General features: G+C 44.9%; 2 protein-coding genes across 2 annotated transcripts in view; one reads left to right on the top strand and one right to left on the bottom strand.

The window, feature by feature from the left end:
- PIP4K2B (phosphatidylinositol-5-phosphate 4-kinase type 2 beta) overlaps positions 1-4,663 on the top strand; it is a 33,151-nt gene extending 28,488 nt beyond the window's left edge. The window contains exon 10 of the mRNA XM_048830484.2: positions 96-4,663. Coding sequence (XP_048686441.1) covers positions 96-176 — 81 coding nt within the window. The 3' untranslated portion in view covers positions 177-4,663. The remainder of the gene's footprint in view (positions 1-95) is intronic.
- A 452-nt stretch (positions 4,664-5,115) lies between these two features.
- Positions 5,116-12,301, bottom strand: PSMB3 (proteasome 20S subunit beta 3). The gene is given in 7 exon segments (XM_048830490.2): positions 5,116-5,237; positions 6,503-6,597; positions 7,125-7,302; positions 8,591-8,698; positions 9,214-9,398; positions 12,160-12,207; positions 12,209-12,301. Coding segments are annotated over 7 exon segments (741 nt in total). The 5' UTR covers positions 12,287-12,301; the 3' UTR covers positions 5,116-5,188.
- Between the last annotated feature and the right edge of the window lie 4,802 nt (positions 12,302-17,103).

Below are 17,103 nucleotides of genomic sequence, written 5' to 3'. Positions count from 1 at the left end.
TATGAACAGTCCCCTGCAGCTACCATGGTGCTGCCTTGTAACTCCCCAAAGATCAGAGCCGCCCTGTGCCTTAATCTGTCCTTCGTGCATTGCAGGCTGGGGCGGAGATCTCCACAGTGAATCCGGAGCAGTACTCTAAACGCTTCAATGAATTTATGTCCAATATCCTGACATAGTCACCTTCTACCTTGAGCCAGAAAGGAAGAGAAGAGGGGCTACTTCCGAGCAGAGAACACGGCCTGACACACTAAAACAGACACTGTAGCACGTGGGGGATGAGTGAGTGTGAGCGTGTGGCACTGTATGATTTACAGGAAACTAATCTAGGTGCAGTTTCAAATATTCCACTTGACCCAGGTGGAAAAGTGGCTTTTTTCATTTTGTTACAGAAATGCCCAAATAGAGATTTGAGGCTTTTTTTAAAAAAGAGAATCTAATTGCTGCAGCACCGCTGTTCATAATGACACTTTCTCCTCTCTGATCAAGAGATGCCAGTAAGGATACCACGAATAGCTGTTTAAAAGGGGGAGCTGTAACCCGTAGCTTGTGTTAAATAAGAGGAGAAGCAATGCCTAATTCCACAAACTGCTGTTCTTTTTAATGGACAGGTTTTTTTTAACAGGAAGCTGTACAAACCCTTTTATTTCCTTCTCGGTCAGAGGCGGGGCCGGGGGGGGGGGGTGGAGAGTAGTTTGCCATTTTGAGGATGAAAATGTTGAGGAGCTGCTGAACCTTAACTAGGTAAACTCAGGCTGGGCACCTTTTTTTGTGGGGGCGTTAGGAAATTTCTTAAGAAATTAACGTCACAAGGAAGACAAGGGAAATGAGCATCTACCAAAGATGGTCACTTAAGGCATAACTCATAGAAGCTAAAAAGTAGAATGAAAAATACTGGATAGCCACACAACCATCGTGCTTAAGATAGGCCTGGGAAGACTCCACTGAAGAAGAAAATCATGTTAACTTCTTCTGTGGGTTTGGGGTTACATTTGGCTGTCTAGAAAAAATGACAATTGTTAAATCTAAAATAGAGCTGACGCAGGACAGTTCTGCCAGTGTTAATCTAGCTAATGTTCAGAGTCTTCCTAACTCGTCCAGTTCTGTTACAAGTACTTGAATTCTTGCCTGAGAAGAGGTTTAAAAAACCAACCCACCCAACATGAAGTGCAGCTTGAGAAATGTAAATTGCTGTCAGTCTGGAGTGTTGGGAGTTGTGACTGTAACGAGTTGGATGTGTGTCCGGTTCCACTGCTCAACACAAAGGACTCTGAACTTGAGTTGTAATTGTCTACGCTCTGCTCTGCTCCAGGTCCATAACTCTAGCTGGTAGAGTGAGTCAATGGGCATAAATGACTGAACACTGACTCCAGATATTTTTCCCCGTAAGAAATTTGAATTATGTCCTATTTGTCTCCAGAACGCTTGTAATATTTTTCACAGCCAAGCTTGTCGAAGTTGCTGTAAGTTTAATTTGTTCTGCTGCAGAACAGGTATGTGTATTTTTTTTAAGCAGGATTTAGCCGTTTTGAAGAGACCCTGCAGTTGACATAAGTTGCTTATCTGCCTTGAAACTGTTTTCACAAATGCCTTTGTTTCAGGAATAAGCTGTTAGAATGTGTGTGTCATGTGCTAGTTTGCTCTGTCGATTTGGTCCTGTTGAGAGAGAATCGGTGGTACTCATCGTGTCTTGGTAACTAACTAGACTAATGCTAGCTGTGATTAGATTCTGAATGTGGGATGACTATTTTAATCCACGTTCCTGACATAATTCCGCTGCCCCCAGCATAGGGGAATGACGAGATTTGTCAAGACTGAAAACTAGGTTTAGAAGAGTACATTGTAAATAGTGTTTAAAAAAGGTCTAAAACAAATCATTGGTTTTAATGGGACATGAAACTTTTTGTTCATTCATGGGTCATTCCCTTTGATGGGGGACAAATTTTTTTATGCCATTGTAATCCATTGTCTTGTTTTTGTGTAAATTTGGGGAACTAACATGCTATTGTCTGGCACCCTGGTAAGAGTCTCGCACGTCTTAGGGTGTTTGGCTAACAATACCACAAATCAAAGAGAAAACGTAGAGGGGTGGAGGAGGATATTGGTTGCTTTCCTCTAAACAAAAAATGCACTTACGTCGTCCGTGAAATAGGAATTAAATACCATTCGCGTTTTACTCTTGACAGTTTAAAAAGTCCTGAACCTACAATTTTGGCCTGGTAAGTTTGCCATTCTCCTTGTGGAAAATTATTTGAAACTTTAGTATGCTAGACTTAAATATGCAATTTTTTTTTTTTTAAATTACGGTAAATAGGGAAGTAAACTGCAGCCATTCTGCAGTGGTATATTTTAAGTGGGCAACCCAAGGACCGTCAAAGGAAGAAGTTTATGTAACTTAGGGCAAAAAACTGATTCGCTGGAACTTGGTAAAGAGCTGAAATCAAAACTAGTAGTTCCTGCAGCCAATGTTACAAAACACTAAGGATTTAAGACCTTGTGATTTCTTTTCCCACTCTAGATAGGGAGCAAAGAATCCTCTATTAGACCCCATTTGGTTGTCTCAATGCCTCAAGTGGTATAAAAGCCCTAAAAATATCTATTCACTTCAGCACTTACCCATTTTGCCATTTTTATTGCCATACTGTGTGTGTATATATATAAAAAACTAAATGCAATTTTATCATTTAAAGATGTATTACCCAGGTATAACTTTGTTTAACATAAGCAGTTTGTATATTGTTTACATTTTGAGAGGTAGCATTATGTTAAATGCTAATTTTGTTTCTAGACAGTATTTTTTTTTGTTACTCTAAAAGGTGAAGCTGCAAATGTTTGATTTGTTTTTAAAAGGGACTTTTGCTTTTGTTTTTAATCTTGATATAGAATCTTTATTCTCTTGAGTTCAAATATTTAAACACCCTGCACCTCCCCCCCCCAATTTTTTACAACTGCCTGTAATAGCTTTATCTAGTTTCAATCTGACTGTGTTCTAGGTTGCTGAATGTAGATATACTTCTGCCTGTAGCATGTGCCCTCCCAGATCCCGTTACACTGAAGTGCATTGCAATTAAAACCATAGCTCACATGGAAAAAGATGCAGTCTTTAGAGCTGTAGAATAAACTCTTAATAGCAGATCACTTAAGAGACTCCAGCCAAATGGCAGGAAAGTCTCTTTGCTAACATGCTAGGCAAAAAGGAAAAAAAGCTAGTGTGGAGCTGGAAGATAGGGAATGTTCTCCCTTCCAGCACGCACCCCACTAACTTTAGGAAAAATTAATCAGGGCAGGAGCATCTCTCTCTCTCTCACTGCACTGGGCCTAACCCTACCTGGCCACTCTCTGGTTTCTTTCACTTACAGACTGATTGTCTGTCCTTGTCATACATCTATAAGAGCGGCAAGCAGGGGAGGTTACGGAATTATCTTTGAGAAGATGTGTATGATTCTGTTTCCTCCCTATCAAGTTGTTTCTACTTATCCCTTAATACAGTGCCTCTAATGATGCCCTAGTTTTGATTGTAGTCTCTTTAGCTAATTATGAAGCTCTGGGGGGGTGGGAGTGTACTTAAAAAAGGTCAATGGTGTTTGACTTAATCCCTGAAGAGTCAAATGGCCTTGGAATTTTCAGCTAAGAATACTGGATAGGACCAAGGATGTTCAAGATGCTGCCAGTTCTTTAAATAAGAGATGGCATGCAATTTTCTTTATGTAGAACAATGCACTTTTGAGGTGGATACAGACTTTACAGCATGATGAAGGGCCTGCTCTTCCACTTCCAGGAAATCTAACTTCAGATTTAATTTTTACTGTCAGTAAAAATTAAGTGTGTTTTTAATAATGAGGGGTGCTTGCTATTTGCCCACCTAGGCAAAGAATGACTGTTTTTCCTGCCAGTGGCTATCAAAACTGCCTTCAAGTTCAAATCAGTGTTCTAACCCCAGGTGAAACTAGAGGCATAAAATTGTAGTGAGACTAATTATGGAGAAAAGTCTTTTGCTGGGTGAATTATATTCTGGCCCAGACCTGTGAAGGACTCCCTATCCTATACTTACTGTGCAGAGGTGCCCCACTTGTCACTGTAGGAAGGCTGGAGTGTTAGGTGGTATAAACAAAGGTCAAGGTGTGTGCAACTTTGGTTGCACCATCCTACAACTAATTCAAAACAAATTACAATACTCTCCCCTCCTGCTTTTTAATGCACCATTTCCAACTTGCCTACCTGTCCTCCTTGCTGAGCTTATTTGCCAGCATCCATGATATTAGCCATGACTGACTTTCCTTGACATGTATAATGAATTCTTGTGATTCAAGTGGTTTAAGTTGACCACTCAGATCTTGTGCTGTTCTTTGTTTAGATGTATGATACTAAATGCAATTGGATTGAGCTGTGTTAAATGAGCCTATTACACACAGATCAGTGGTGGGGCTAATCAGTGCAACTGAAAAAATGTGAATAAATTAAGTTTAATCTAAAACTTCGAAAAATGGAGCATTCTAGATTTTCACTGCTGTTTGTTTTTTTAAATAGGAATTAAGTCCTCTGTGCTTGTCTGTTTGCTAGGAGCAATTTGAGAAACTTACTGTTTTGAAATGCATGCATGTTACAAGATGAGTCTCAGCCAGAAAAAAAATAAAATTAAAAGTTTGTGTACATCCTTGTCTAATAAGTTCTGGTCTGCCTGTTTTTACTGTAGCTAAGCTGTGCAAAATCAGATTCCTATCCTCTGCTACTGGTGCAATACCAAGTACAGTTTTACAGCCATAATCCCCCTTGAAAATAAATACTATTTTGTTCTGAGCAGGCCCTTAGTAGTTGTTTTGTAAGAATCTCACTTTGAATGTATGCACAGCTGGGCAAAAATGAAACTACCACTGCTACATACCATGAGAAGCAACAGCTTCAGCAGTTTACCACTACTCTCAGTCTCCAGCTTGGATGATAGCAAACTCTGTTCCAACTATACAGCTGAAACCCAGGCCTTCTCATGGTGGTGAGGGGTACTGCAGAGTGAATAAATCCAGATTCTCCAGTTATGTAGTTATTTTGTAATAAGTATATTTGTTACATTCAGCCTGCATTCTCTGCCTATAGTGTATTGACAAGAACAAGCAAGCCCACTACAATAATGGAGAGAGTTTATTTAAAAAATTCAAAATAGCCTGGCATGCGAAACAAGCACAAACTTCTGGGGCTAGTCCATGCGTGCTTTCAGTGTCCTGGTGGTGATCTTGTCTTTTTCACTGCAACAAGAGGAGAGACAAACTACCACTTCATCCTTCCAAAAATGTGGTGGAACATTTCTATGTAATGCAGTAACTCAACACCCCCTCTGGGCATTAAAAAGATGAGAACCCTATTGATCTGGGGGAAAATAGAGCCCTTGCCAGCTGCTTCAAGCAGCTCTGCAGGTGGCTATAGAACAAACTACTGGTTGATAGCACTAATTATTGCCTTCCAGTGTAATACCTCATCCTCCAAAGAGAGTTTAACATGTTGACACCCCGACTCATTTGCAGCATAAGAATGGTGGGTAAGGGGAAGCTGGCATCCAGGGGGCTTAGAGAGATGCAAGAAGTCCCTGGTGTATACAGTAAGCTTGGCCTACAGCTGCTGCAACAGATTTTAAGGTCAAAAGGCACCTTTGTGATCATCTAATCTGACCTCCTGCACATTGCAGGCCACAGAACCTCACTCACTCCTGTAACAGACTCCTAACCTCTGGCTGAGTTACTGAAGTCCTCAAATCATGATTTAAAGACTTCAAGTTACAGAGAATCTGCCATTTGCACTAGTTTAAACCTGCAAGTAACCCAAGGGTGTCTGCCACTCTGACCTGGGGGAAAATTCCATCCTGACCCTAAATATGGTGGTCAGTTAGACCCTGAGCATGTGGGCAAGACCCACGTGCAATGCCCTAGTTTTAGAGCTCTCCCTAGTTAGCATCCAATTTACATTGTCTCTAATAGATGTCCATGAATAAATGGCTCCCTATCACAACTCCTAGCTTCATAATCCGTGCAGAGACACAGGTTTGAAATAGGTCATTGACACTTCATTCTCCTCCAGAACCTGTAGGGGTGAGCCTGAGCCATTTCTTCCACTACAGTTTCAGACAGAGCTCTAAACAAGGCCCTCCCTTAATTCGCTGATTAACAAAACGGCTGAGACACTACAGAACATAAGGGGTGGCCAAGGCAGCTTTTAGTTCTGCATGGAAATCTTGAGTGCTACAGTGACTTATTTCATCTCAGCCTGAAGTAGCACCTCCTGGGTGCAAATAATCACAACTGGAGGGGGGGAATGCTGCTAACAGCAGCTGTACTAGACTCTTAATGTATTATCACCAGTGCTCCTGCAGCAAGGTATGTTAGCAAATTTAAAGATCTAGTGTAGACAAGACCTTACTGAAGGAGGGTAGAGGTCAAGCCTAGTAGCCGTTCCTTGACTGACTTAAGGCTCTGTGTTTTTCTCTCCAAGGGAAAGAGACTGTGAAAGCCATACTTACATTATATGGACTACCACACCCATGCCAGACACAGCATCTCTGTCCACTGCATTCAGCATAGCCTGCGAGATCGTTTCAAAGAGGTGGTCTGGCTCCTGAAAAGAGAGGAAGGGAAAGTCTTTTAGTTGGTTTCTATAGCTGAGCTACTAGGTTTTGGGGCAGTTCACCAAGCTGCAACACTCTGACCCTCTCCATGCCCAAGGAGAAACTGGACTCGGGATCTCGCATATTTCTGCCACAACTTACCTTAAAACTTTTACTATGGTCCATTGTCGGGTTAGGGCACAGGCCTAGCACATGGGAGACCCAGGTTCTATTCCTCACTCCACCACTGACTGCTTGTGTAACTGTGGACAAGTCATTTAGCCTCCCTGTGCCTTAGTTCCCTATATGTTAAAATAATGCTTCCCTACCTCACAGGGGTGTTTATGAACATAAATACATTAAAGATTATATAGGGGTTTTCATCAGTAGTCAAAGCACTTCACAAGGTAGAGGCATTATTATACAATAGGAGTAGCTTGAATTTCCTCTCTCCAATTTAACAGCAAAGGATTCAAAAAAATCCAAGAATCATTTGGAAGTTAAACCACTAGACAGATCTTGCCACCGCCTCACTCACCATGTCAGGCTCCCAGAGAGACTCACACATGCCATACATCTGCTCTGAGCAGGTGCCACTGACAACAAAGTCATCTGTTATCATGGGACAACCAATCAGGTCCAAAGAGCAGATGAAAGGTTCATAAGTTATGGGGTCCAGTCCAGCAATAACTGGCTCTGTGTAATAGGGTCCAAACCTGTGAACAGCAAAGCATAAGTCAACAGCCTAAGGATGCATAAATTTGAAGTAACAGCAAAATTCTAACTCAGTAGGTGTTTAAGGAAAGTATTTATTCCATCTCTGGTGTTAGTAGGAGCCTTTCAAATTAGTTTGGAACTACCCAGTTCTGTTTTAGTACCACATAACTGTGAATGGACTTTTATTTCAGCAACATTTCAGTGACAAAAAGACACACTGAAATAATCTGCTTCCCCATTGAAGTCAAAGTTTCAAAAGCTGTTTACGATTTCCAGATTCTGGTGTTTAGGCAAATCATTACTTTTAGGGAACAAACATTTTTGATCTGGGTTCAGGAAAAAGTAAGTGGTCCTTGTATTTCAAAAACAGGTGCCCTCTGCATCCATGAGCACATAACCATCATGTTTTGGTGTTTTCTTAAGTGGTGGGGGAGAATCTTTAGATCCCATTGGCCTGCCTCCAAACAGCCTTCAGCAGTAGAAATGTGGTACAACTGGAATTGAGTGTTATTTATAAATATCTTACATTTGTTCTGTTGGGAGTTGCTCTAGAAGAGAATTCTAGGTCATTTCAGCACATTAGAGAATTTGCCCAACTCAGAATGCCTGATCTAGCAATTCTAAGAATCAGAGTTTACTTAAGTCCCTGATAATATTCTATGCAAAAGGCGACTGTCAGGAACACTTTGATTCAAGATAGCAGCTTCCTGTTTATTAATTAAATGTTACTCAGTGTGCAACTGTTATTTGTGATAGTAAGAATCTAGATACAACTGAGCTTTCCTTAAACATTGGACCCAAACTGAAACCAATTCCAGGGACACAATTTCATTCCAAAAACTCTTCCCCTCTATGCTGTTAACTATCCATCTCTCAAGTGAGTATCAAACATAGTGTGCTTCAGTGACCTAGCTCTTAAGTCTTTGGTGTAAGACACCCATACAATAGTTATGTCTCCATTAAGGTTTCCCATTACTGATAATTGGTGCTGCCGAATATAGTTTTACTTCATGTGTACACAGGACTAAGCCATGTTCAGCACCATTTCAGAAACTGGCAGAACTGTGCTCAAAGTATGGTTTATTCACTGTTGGAATCCATCTATACATGGAGTTCAGCAGTCTTTATTTCCAGTGCAGCTACCAGAGTTAACGTAGGTATATCATCTTTGCCAACACTAGGAAAATTAACATGCCTCTTAACTCCTCTAGAGTCATAATTTAACTCCATTAACCATGCCTTGATTTCAGTGATATCTGTGGAATCGCTCAGCTGTTTGATATTTACCGTTTCTCATAGAGTAGGTTGGCCACCATACTCATGAGAGTTTGGGGCTTGATCTGTCTGCCTTCCTTCAGTTCATAGAGATTCAGCCTGAACTTCAGCCGCTGGGCACTGCAGATGAGATCAAAATCCGTATTATAATCACATCCATCAGGATCTCTTCCACCCTCCCAATGGTTAATATTTGCTACTAGAGATTAACATCTGATGGACACATGATGCGGACACATGTATTTAAAATGAATGCACATATGCACTTCAAATGTAGACATCTGGTTCTCACTTGCCATGTGCTCTTTTAAGAAATCAGACACAGCTCTGATTTTGGAACACAGTGGATTTTTTTTTTTTTTTTTTTAAAGCAAGGCACAATTAGCCAACAACCAACGTCGCTAGTCTTTGGCACTGTGGAGGAAGCATGTTGTCAAAGACCTTTGGGATGGTTCAAGAATAACTCCAACAGGAATGACTGCAGTGGGGTTCAGAGAAGGGAAGTCTTGATGCTCAGGCAAAGATGCTACCTAAACAGCTGTGTGTAACATACATTGTGTCTTTACAGATATACAATGAACTCCCTTCCTACAGACCAGGAATATCAAGTGTTCACAAGAGAAGATTCCACTTACACTGTCTGCACATCTGTGGCAAGCCCAGCCAGCCCGATATATAGTCTATCTCCCATAGGGAAAATCTTCTGAAAGTCTGTGGTCACCATCTGAGCCTGAATTCCAAACCGTCTGTCCGATGCAATGGCCACACAGTTTTTCCCCTTCATGGCCATTACAGCCCCTCCATTATAGGACATAATAGACTATAAAAGAAAAAGATCATTTTTGGGTTCAGTGGACATTTATAGTACACTCATTAATTATACTAGAAGGACTAGTATCAACTAGACCCATGCAGCTTAGCCAAGACACACAAGTCACACATAACATGGCTGGAAGGGACCCCCTGAATCAGGCTACACTGCATTTGCTTAGGTTTGTCTTGTACAGTCTGTGCTAAATCTTTAGATCATTTGGTCAAGTACATTCTAGAAATACCTGCAAGTCCTCCCAGGGCAAAATAAGCCATTATAATCTAGCTGCCCTCACTGCTACAGAAAAGCGTCAGATATCTCATTTCCTTTAACAAATGCCAGTTACATTGACCATAAATAATTAATTCCTCATTTGAAGTCATTTTCTCGCTAGCACCGTCATCTTACCCATAGTATTAGGTTCTCCAATTTTTAATTTTTATTTTCTACTGCAATACCAACTTAATTACCTGATCACCTCATGCACATGCTGTATGCACCTTCTGTGTATAAACAGGATCTTCCGAAGACTGAATCTGTGACTATAAAGGAAGCTTCACGTCCAGGGCCACAGATAAGCTCTCCTCACCATTCAGAATACCAAATAAACTCAGAGGGCAAAGCCCCTCTCTCCTGCTCCCCCTCTCTAAAATATTCTGTTTTATGCAAGGCCTAATTCTCCTTGATGACATTGCAGAATGTTTGTATCCTGCTATTTCTGCGCACCTAGTCTGCTGTCCATCTGATTAACAGAGGAGGTGATCAAATGTATGAAGTCTATAGTTAAGACACTTCATTTCCAGTATAGCTAAACACAGAACTTCTCTGGTTTACAATTAATTTCACACTGAAATTCTGATAGTAAATCTCCCTCCATGAATTCAGTAGTAGCAGTAATTAAATAAATAAATACGAGAAGCATCTTTTCTATATCACTTTTCATCAATAAAGCATTATTATCATTATTTCCATTTTCAACAAAGAACTTCCCCAGCAGACTTAATATTAACTTGTTAAATCAATATTTTAAGAAAAAAGAAAAGGAGTACTAGTGACACCTTAGGGACGAACCAATTTATTTGAGCATAAGCTTTCGTGAGCTACAGCTCACTTCATCGGATGCATTCAGTGGAAAATACAGTGAGGAGATTTATATACACATAGAACATGAAAAAATGGGTGTTATCATACACACTGTAAAGAAAGCGATCACTTAAGATGAGCTATTACTAGCAGGAGAGCGGGGGGGGAGGGGGGGAGAAAACCTTTTGTAGTGATAATCAAGGTGGGCCACTAGTACTCCTTTTCTTTTTGTGAATACAGACTAACACGGCTGCTACTCTGAAACCAATATTTTAAACAATCCATATAATGCAGAGGTTCTCAAACTGTGGGTCGGGATCCCATTTTAATGCGGTCATCAAGGCTGGTGTTGGCCCTGGGCCCCAGCAAGTTGAAGCCCAAGACCTACTGCCCAGGGCAGAAGCCCTTGGGCTTCAGCTTTGCCCCACGCTCGGTCTTCGGTCCCCCGTCCTGGGGTCATGTAGTAATTTTTGTTATCAGAAGGGGGTCAGGATGCAATGAAGTTTGAGACCCACTGATCTAAGGTAACTGAGAGCATAAAACCCTCTGGTTCTTTGGGGGTAACCATCCCAATTGAAACAGCATCAATTAAAAAGTTTAAGTATCCTTCTAACTGAGCACATGCAGTAGGAAGATGGGAGACAGTTATTGGTAAGTAACAAAACACAGCGGACTGATCTTGATTGTGCTCTGTGAACACAGAGTAAGAGGCAGTCCCTACCCCCAAAGACCTGTCCTCACATTATGAGCAAACACAGCAGTATTGTAGCAGAAAGTAACAAGTGCTGCAGGGTTCTACACACTAGCTTTACTGTAGCACCATCCAGCCAAGAATCTCAATGCAATTTACAAACATCAGGCCCCTGGAGGTCACTTGCTGAGCACCGAGCATCATCTCCACCTAAAGAGGGGTAAAGCGACTTGCCCAGGAGCCAAGAAGTAGTGTCTGACACAGACAGAAAAAGAACCCAAGAGTCCCGGATCACAGCTCCATATCACTGGGCCACTAAACCATTCCCAACAAGCACCCGCTAGGGTCTCGTCCTCCCCCACACCCAGACAGGGCCACCACCTACATCTTCACCCCACCTCGCCAGGCCAGCCCCATCCCCAAAGCCCCCCAGCACCAGATGCCCACAAAGGCCCAGCACCCAGGCCCCTCCCCGGCTTCCAATCCTAGGTGTCCGTCCCCCCACCCCCCGAGTCCACCTCCACCCGAGTCCCCTCCCCCCCCCGAATCCCCCCCTCAGCCTCCAGCCTTGGGTCCCCGAGTCAGTCCCCCCGAGTCCCCCCCAGCCTCCCCCCCCAGCCTCGCCCCCTCCGGGTCAGTCCCCCCGAGTCCCCCCCCAGCCTCCAGCCTCGCCCCCCCCCGAGTCCCCCCCCAGCCTCCAGCCTCGCCCCCCCCCGAGTCCCCCCCCAGCCTCGCCCCCCCCGAGTCCCCCCCCAGCCTCGCCCCCCCCCCGAGTCCCCCCCAGCCTCGCCCCCCCCGAGTCCCCCCTAGACTCCAGCCTTGGGTCCCCGAGTCAGTCCCCCCCAGCCTCGCCCCCCCGAGTCTCCGCCCCCAGCCTCGACCCCCCCCGGCTCAGTCCCCCCGAGTCCCCCCAGCCTCCAGCCTCGCCCCCCCGAGTCCCCTCCAGACTCCAGCCCCAGGCCTCCCTGTCCCGGATCCCGGTCCCCCAGGCCTCACCATGGCGCCGGCTGACGAGAACACCACCAAGCGCAACGATCCTCCCCCGCCACCGGCTCCTTCCGGGCTGCCGCGCCGCGCACCCGAACCCGCTGCCGCTCCGAGCCACGCCTCCCGCTCTTCCCATTGGCGGGCAACGCCCGCGCCCGGGCCCGCTGCCTGTTGGAATTGGCGGTCCTGCGCCGTCAGTCACGGGGCGGGGCGGGGCCAGGCCTGGGGTTGAAGGTGAAGGTTGGTTGAGACGCGAAAGGAGCGGTGTGAACGCGAGGAAAAAAAAAAAATGAAGCGTCATGGCGAGCGGGGCACGATGGGATCGTGGCGGACCCGGCTGAGCCCGTGCGGGCGTGCGCAAGCGCAGCTGGCTGCATGCGCTGGAGGGGGAATGGGTGCATTGCACGTGTATGTAGCTCGCCAGCGCTGGCAGGCTGCATGCATCGGTGCTTGCTCGTCGCCCTGGGCCAGTCACAGGCTGGCCAACCGCAAATGCTCAAATATCATGAGATTTTGAACATCACATACAATGCAAGGGGGGACTTGCCTTTGCCTTTGCCTTCGCCTTCAGGTTTCCCCGCCTTTGGGGTGCGTTTGCTTCACGTCTGCAAAAGCTTTTCTCTGCCCCTGTGCGGGCTAGGTGTTTCCTTTGTTTTCCAATAAAAGCGGAAGATTCTCCACATAGCCCGCTCAAGGCCGGGAGCCGGCATTTGGAGAAAACCACTCAAAATCACGAGACTCGCAATGAAATCGTGAGGTGTGAACCCTGCGTTTACGCCTTGCTGCCTGCACGATGCAGGATAGCTGGCTACGCAGCGGGCTAACTCGGTGCATTGTTTGCTGCTGGCTGCTTCGTACATGGCTGTAGGATCGGCAGGATCGAGGTCAGGCCCTCTTATATCTGGAGGTTGCAGAAAGAATCTAGAAATATCTGAGAGAGGTTTCACATAGTCTGCTGAAATGGAAGGCCAGGACTCATAACATTGTGATAACTCTCAGAAGGGAGACAGATAAACAACACCCAAACCTTTACAGCCAGAGATCTACAGTTATATCGGCTCCATTGGGTTGTACAAACAAATTCAACTAGCCACTAAAATAAACATTTAATATAAATGCAGAAACAAGAGAAAAGGAGTCTCTGGATAAATACAGGTGCCTTTCTAGGACTATTTATTATTTTCATGACACATAAGCATATTTTTCTTCACTTGGATTTGATCCTGGAGACCTTCCTCAATCAAAATTCCCCTTGAAGACTGGGCCTGGGGATACATTCAACTCTTGATGGTATGTTCTTGTCTTTCAACTGTATGATTTTGTTAACAGCATTCAAACTGAAGGGGCAATGGGGGAGGCTTCTCTGTCGCTGGTGCAGTTTATCCCCTTCTCCACATTTTTGGATTCTGCTATATCTACCCTTTTCAAGGTGTCTTTTGCCTCTTCTGATGAACAAAGTAGCTGCCTTTGGGATGCACCAGATTATTTTAAACAGTAAGTATTTTTTTTAAAAGAAAGAAAGAAAGAATTCCAGAGAAGGAGCCCCTAAGATCCTCCTAAAAAGAAATTGCCCCAGACTCTCAAAGGTATTTAGATTAGTGTCTAACTCCCATTGACTTCAACATGATGAGCATTAAGCACCCAAGTTGCTTTGAGGATCTGGGCCTTTAACCTCACTCTTTGTATCGTTTATTTCAAAGGCTGTTTGGATTCACAAGCGGTTTGGAATACAGTTTATTTGGTGACCTTGAACTACAGTGAATTAGATGGGGGTAACATGGAGCCAGAACTTTCATACCTCTCTAGAATTCATATTGTCTCATGGTGGCTCTAAGCCACAACTTCACAAAATCTTTGGAAACGTATTAGCGATAACTTCTCCAGCTGCTCCTGCACCTCATATTTCACGTACCCATGCTGCTTTGCACCGCCTTTTGAGCCTGCTGCTGTAGGAACACTTTTTGGAAACATTTGAGTTGGAGCTTTTATTTTTTTTTTTTTTAAAAAAGACTTGTTAATATTGAGGTGTGGCATGGAGATACAGAGAGCAGCTTTGTTGGAGACTAAACAGAAAACGATCTTTCTCACCCTATGACTGCACTGTTTTCCTTTTCATGTCAGCATCTATTAAACTGCAGGCAAAATGTGTGGGTTTTAAAACATTTCTCATGTAGAATTTCCCCTCTCCCTCTCTCCCCTCTGGCATTTCCTTTCAGTGTTGCAAGCAGCAGAGCTAGTGGGTTGAACACCAGGAATTCCTGCTATTCCAACACTAACTCTCTATAGCTTTAGGCAAATAACTTGGGGCCACACTTTCAAAAGAGCTTAGCACCCAATAGCTCCCCTGAAGGATACGTCTACATTTGAGCAGGGAGGTGTGATTTCCGGCTCATATAGATGGACCTGCACAAGTTCTCCTCCAGCTAGCACCTAAAAATAGCATTGTATCCACAGCAATGTGAGTGGCAGTTCAGCCTAGCTGTCCCGAGTACTAACCCAAGGCGTTCGGCAGGATTTTACGGGGGTCAGCTTGCCCAAGTGGCCACCTTTGCCACTGTGGCCACCCTGCTCTTTTTAGGCGCCAGCTCTGCTTGAGCGACTGTGAGTACATCTCCGTGAGCTGGGAATTGCACCCCACAGCTCAGAGGTGGATGTAGCTTTAGACACCCAGATGAACGGTCGGATTTTCAAAAGTGCTCAGATTCTATTTAGGCCCCTAACGAAAAGGGCTGGATTTGCATAAATGCTCAGCCCTCTGCAGCTCCCAGTGAGAACAGGGAGAGCTACTGCGTGGGGAACGTGAGGGCACATACGGTAGTTTCATCTAAGTCCCTGAACAGGAGACTTAGAAAATCCGTCCCTTGGTCCTTCTCGCGTCGCCCATCTGTAAAACCCGAGTCCTGTCTGCGCACTAGCCATCACTTAAGGGCATGAACTTGGCTTTGCCATGCCTGTCTGTCATGCTTCTTGCTGGAATGGCTCCCTTGCTGTGTCCCTATAATGTAACTGGCGTAGGAGGACAGGTTATTGGTCTGTCGCACAACCCCCAACCTGGAGGGCTAATAATGCACTGCTTTTTGTCTGCACCTGTCCAGCTTGGGTAGCCCTCCCAGCAGTTAAAACACCCAGTGGCATCACTCTTGGGGACACTGGAACAAACAAACCTTCTCACGAAGGTCAAGGTGCAGACTTCCGGGAAGGATCTGTACAACGGGCACAATCATAACAGCCCATCTCACGAGGAGTTGTGAGTGTTAATCAACTGCAGAAAAGCTGGAAAGTTGCGAAATAGGAACAGTACTTCAGGATCCTTCCTCACGCCACCACCCGTGATGCTCTTTATCGATGGTTAACACCAGCTAGGATAATCTCTGTGCACCCTACTACTTCCAGTTGCGTCTGAAGAGTCATCAAGACTGTATTGATTCGGATGCTAACATGCCATGACCGGCCCGGCACTATGGGAAGCAGGGAGTGAATAGAACACTTGGCTCCCCCAAATGATCTTCAAGGGCCTACAAATTATTGTCAGAAAGGCCAAGGTATGTATAAAGTTATTCAATAGTATGCAGTGATACAGTAGCAGATTGGCAAGGCGTCATCCTTTATATGAATGATAAATCACAGCAAAATCGTGATGCAGTAGCCAAATTTTCCTTTGTAAGAACTCTTCAAAATTCAAGATTTTTTCCAGAGGGTCTAACTAGCTCCTGGAAGGTTATTTGATTTTTTAAATAGCAATATCCAGGGGCCCCAAAATACCCTCTCTCCCCCCACCCCCAGTCATGGGATCCTGCACCAGACTGACCCTATGAGGCATGGAATGCTCTGTGTTGTTGCACACCTGGGCCCAGATGAAGGATTTTTGGGTGGCTTCCTGCTTCTCCTGGACCTTACACCAGAGCTCTTGGTTATGTAAGTTGGATATTCGTCTTTCCAACGCTGGGAGGCAGCAGTCCTTTCTCCCAAGCTCAAGGGACACTGCTGGGGGCTAAGGGGTTGGCTGTTGCCATGGCGTTTTGCCTATTGGATGGAACAGGGTTTTGTTTGCATCAAGGCTCTTCTTGTCCAGATGACATATGTTCGCTCTGTCTGACCCCCCCTCCACCCCCCACCCAAAGGCGAGATTTATTGATCAGCTCGCAGACACGAGACGGTAATAAAGTCAAATACCGGAGGGGGTGGAGGGAAACCAAGGCACGGCCTGGAGCAGTAAGGGAAACAGGCAACCTTGCCACACAAACCGGGGGAAGGGAAAGGGACCTTCACTTTCCGTTGCCGGATCGAAACCGCAAAGAAAATACCCGCCAGGCCAGCCCGTGCAATTATTTCTGAGCGGTGCAATTAAATTACTGCAATGCAAATAGTCCGCTCTGCTGTGAAATCACCCGAGGGGGGCTGGTTCTCGCAAGGCTCTGAACACTTTGCCCCCCTCGCACCCCTTCTTCCAGCAAAGCACTGGCTTCATCTGACGCTCATCGCGAAGGCAGGTGTTGCTGGCTCGGGGCCAGGGCGCAGAGCTCTCTTGAGGATGGCAAGACCTGGCTGAATCGAAAGGCCAAGAAAAGGAGAAATGGTCCTTCCCCACGAATCTGTCTTTCACCTTGATTGAACGTAGCCTCCCCTCCCCCCCCCCCGTTTATTAGTTGTCATCATTACTTTTTCATCCTCTTGTGTAGACATTGCACTGGGTACAAGATCCGGCACCACCGCTGGACACACAGGTGTGCATCAAACGTGCACTGGGTCAGTTTCAGGCTGCTACTTAATACGATCGGCTGCAGGCATTCTTCGGTCATTGAAATGTCCAAGTGTTTGTGTTTCATTTAAAGCCTGAACAAACGGAGGCACCTTCTTGGGGAAGAAGTGTCCTACCCAACTATGACGATAGGTCAATCAGACAAAAAAAAAAAAAAAAAGACAGTATTTTCCCTCCTAAATGAAGGGTTTTGT

Source organism: Caretta caretta, chromosome 27, assembly GCF_965140235.1.
Source record: "Caretta caretta isolate rCarCar2 chromosome 27, rCarCar1.hap1, whole genome shotgun sequence".
Lineage (NCBI taxonomy): Eukaryota > Metazoa > Chordata > Testudines > Cheloniidae > Caretta > Caretta caretta.
This window is presented reverse-complemented; position numbering and strand designations above follow the sequence as displayed.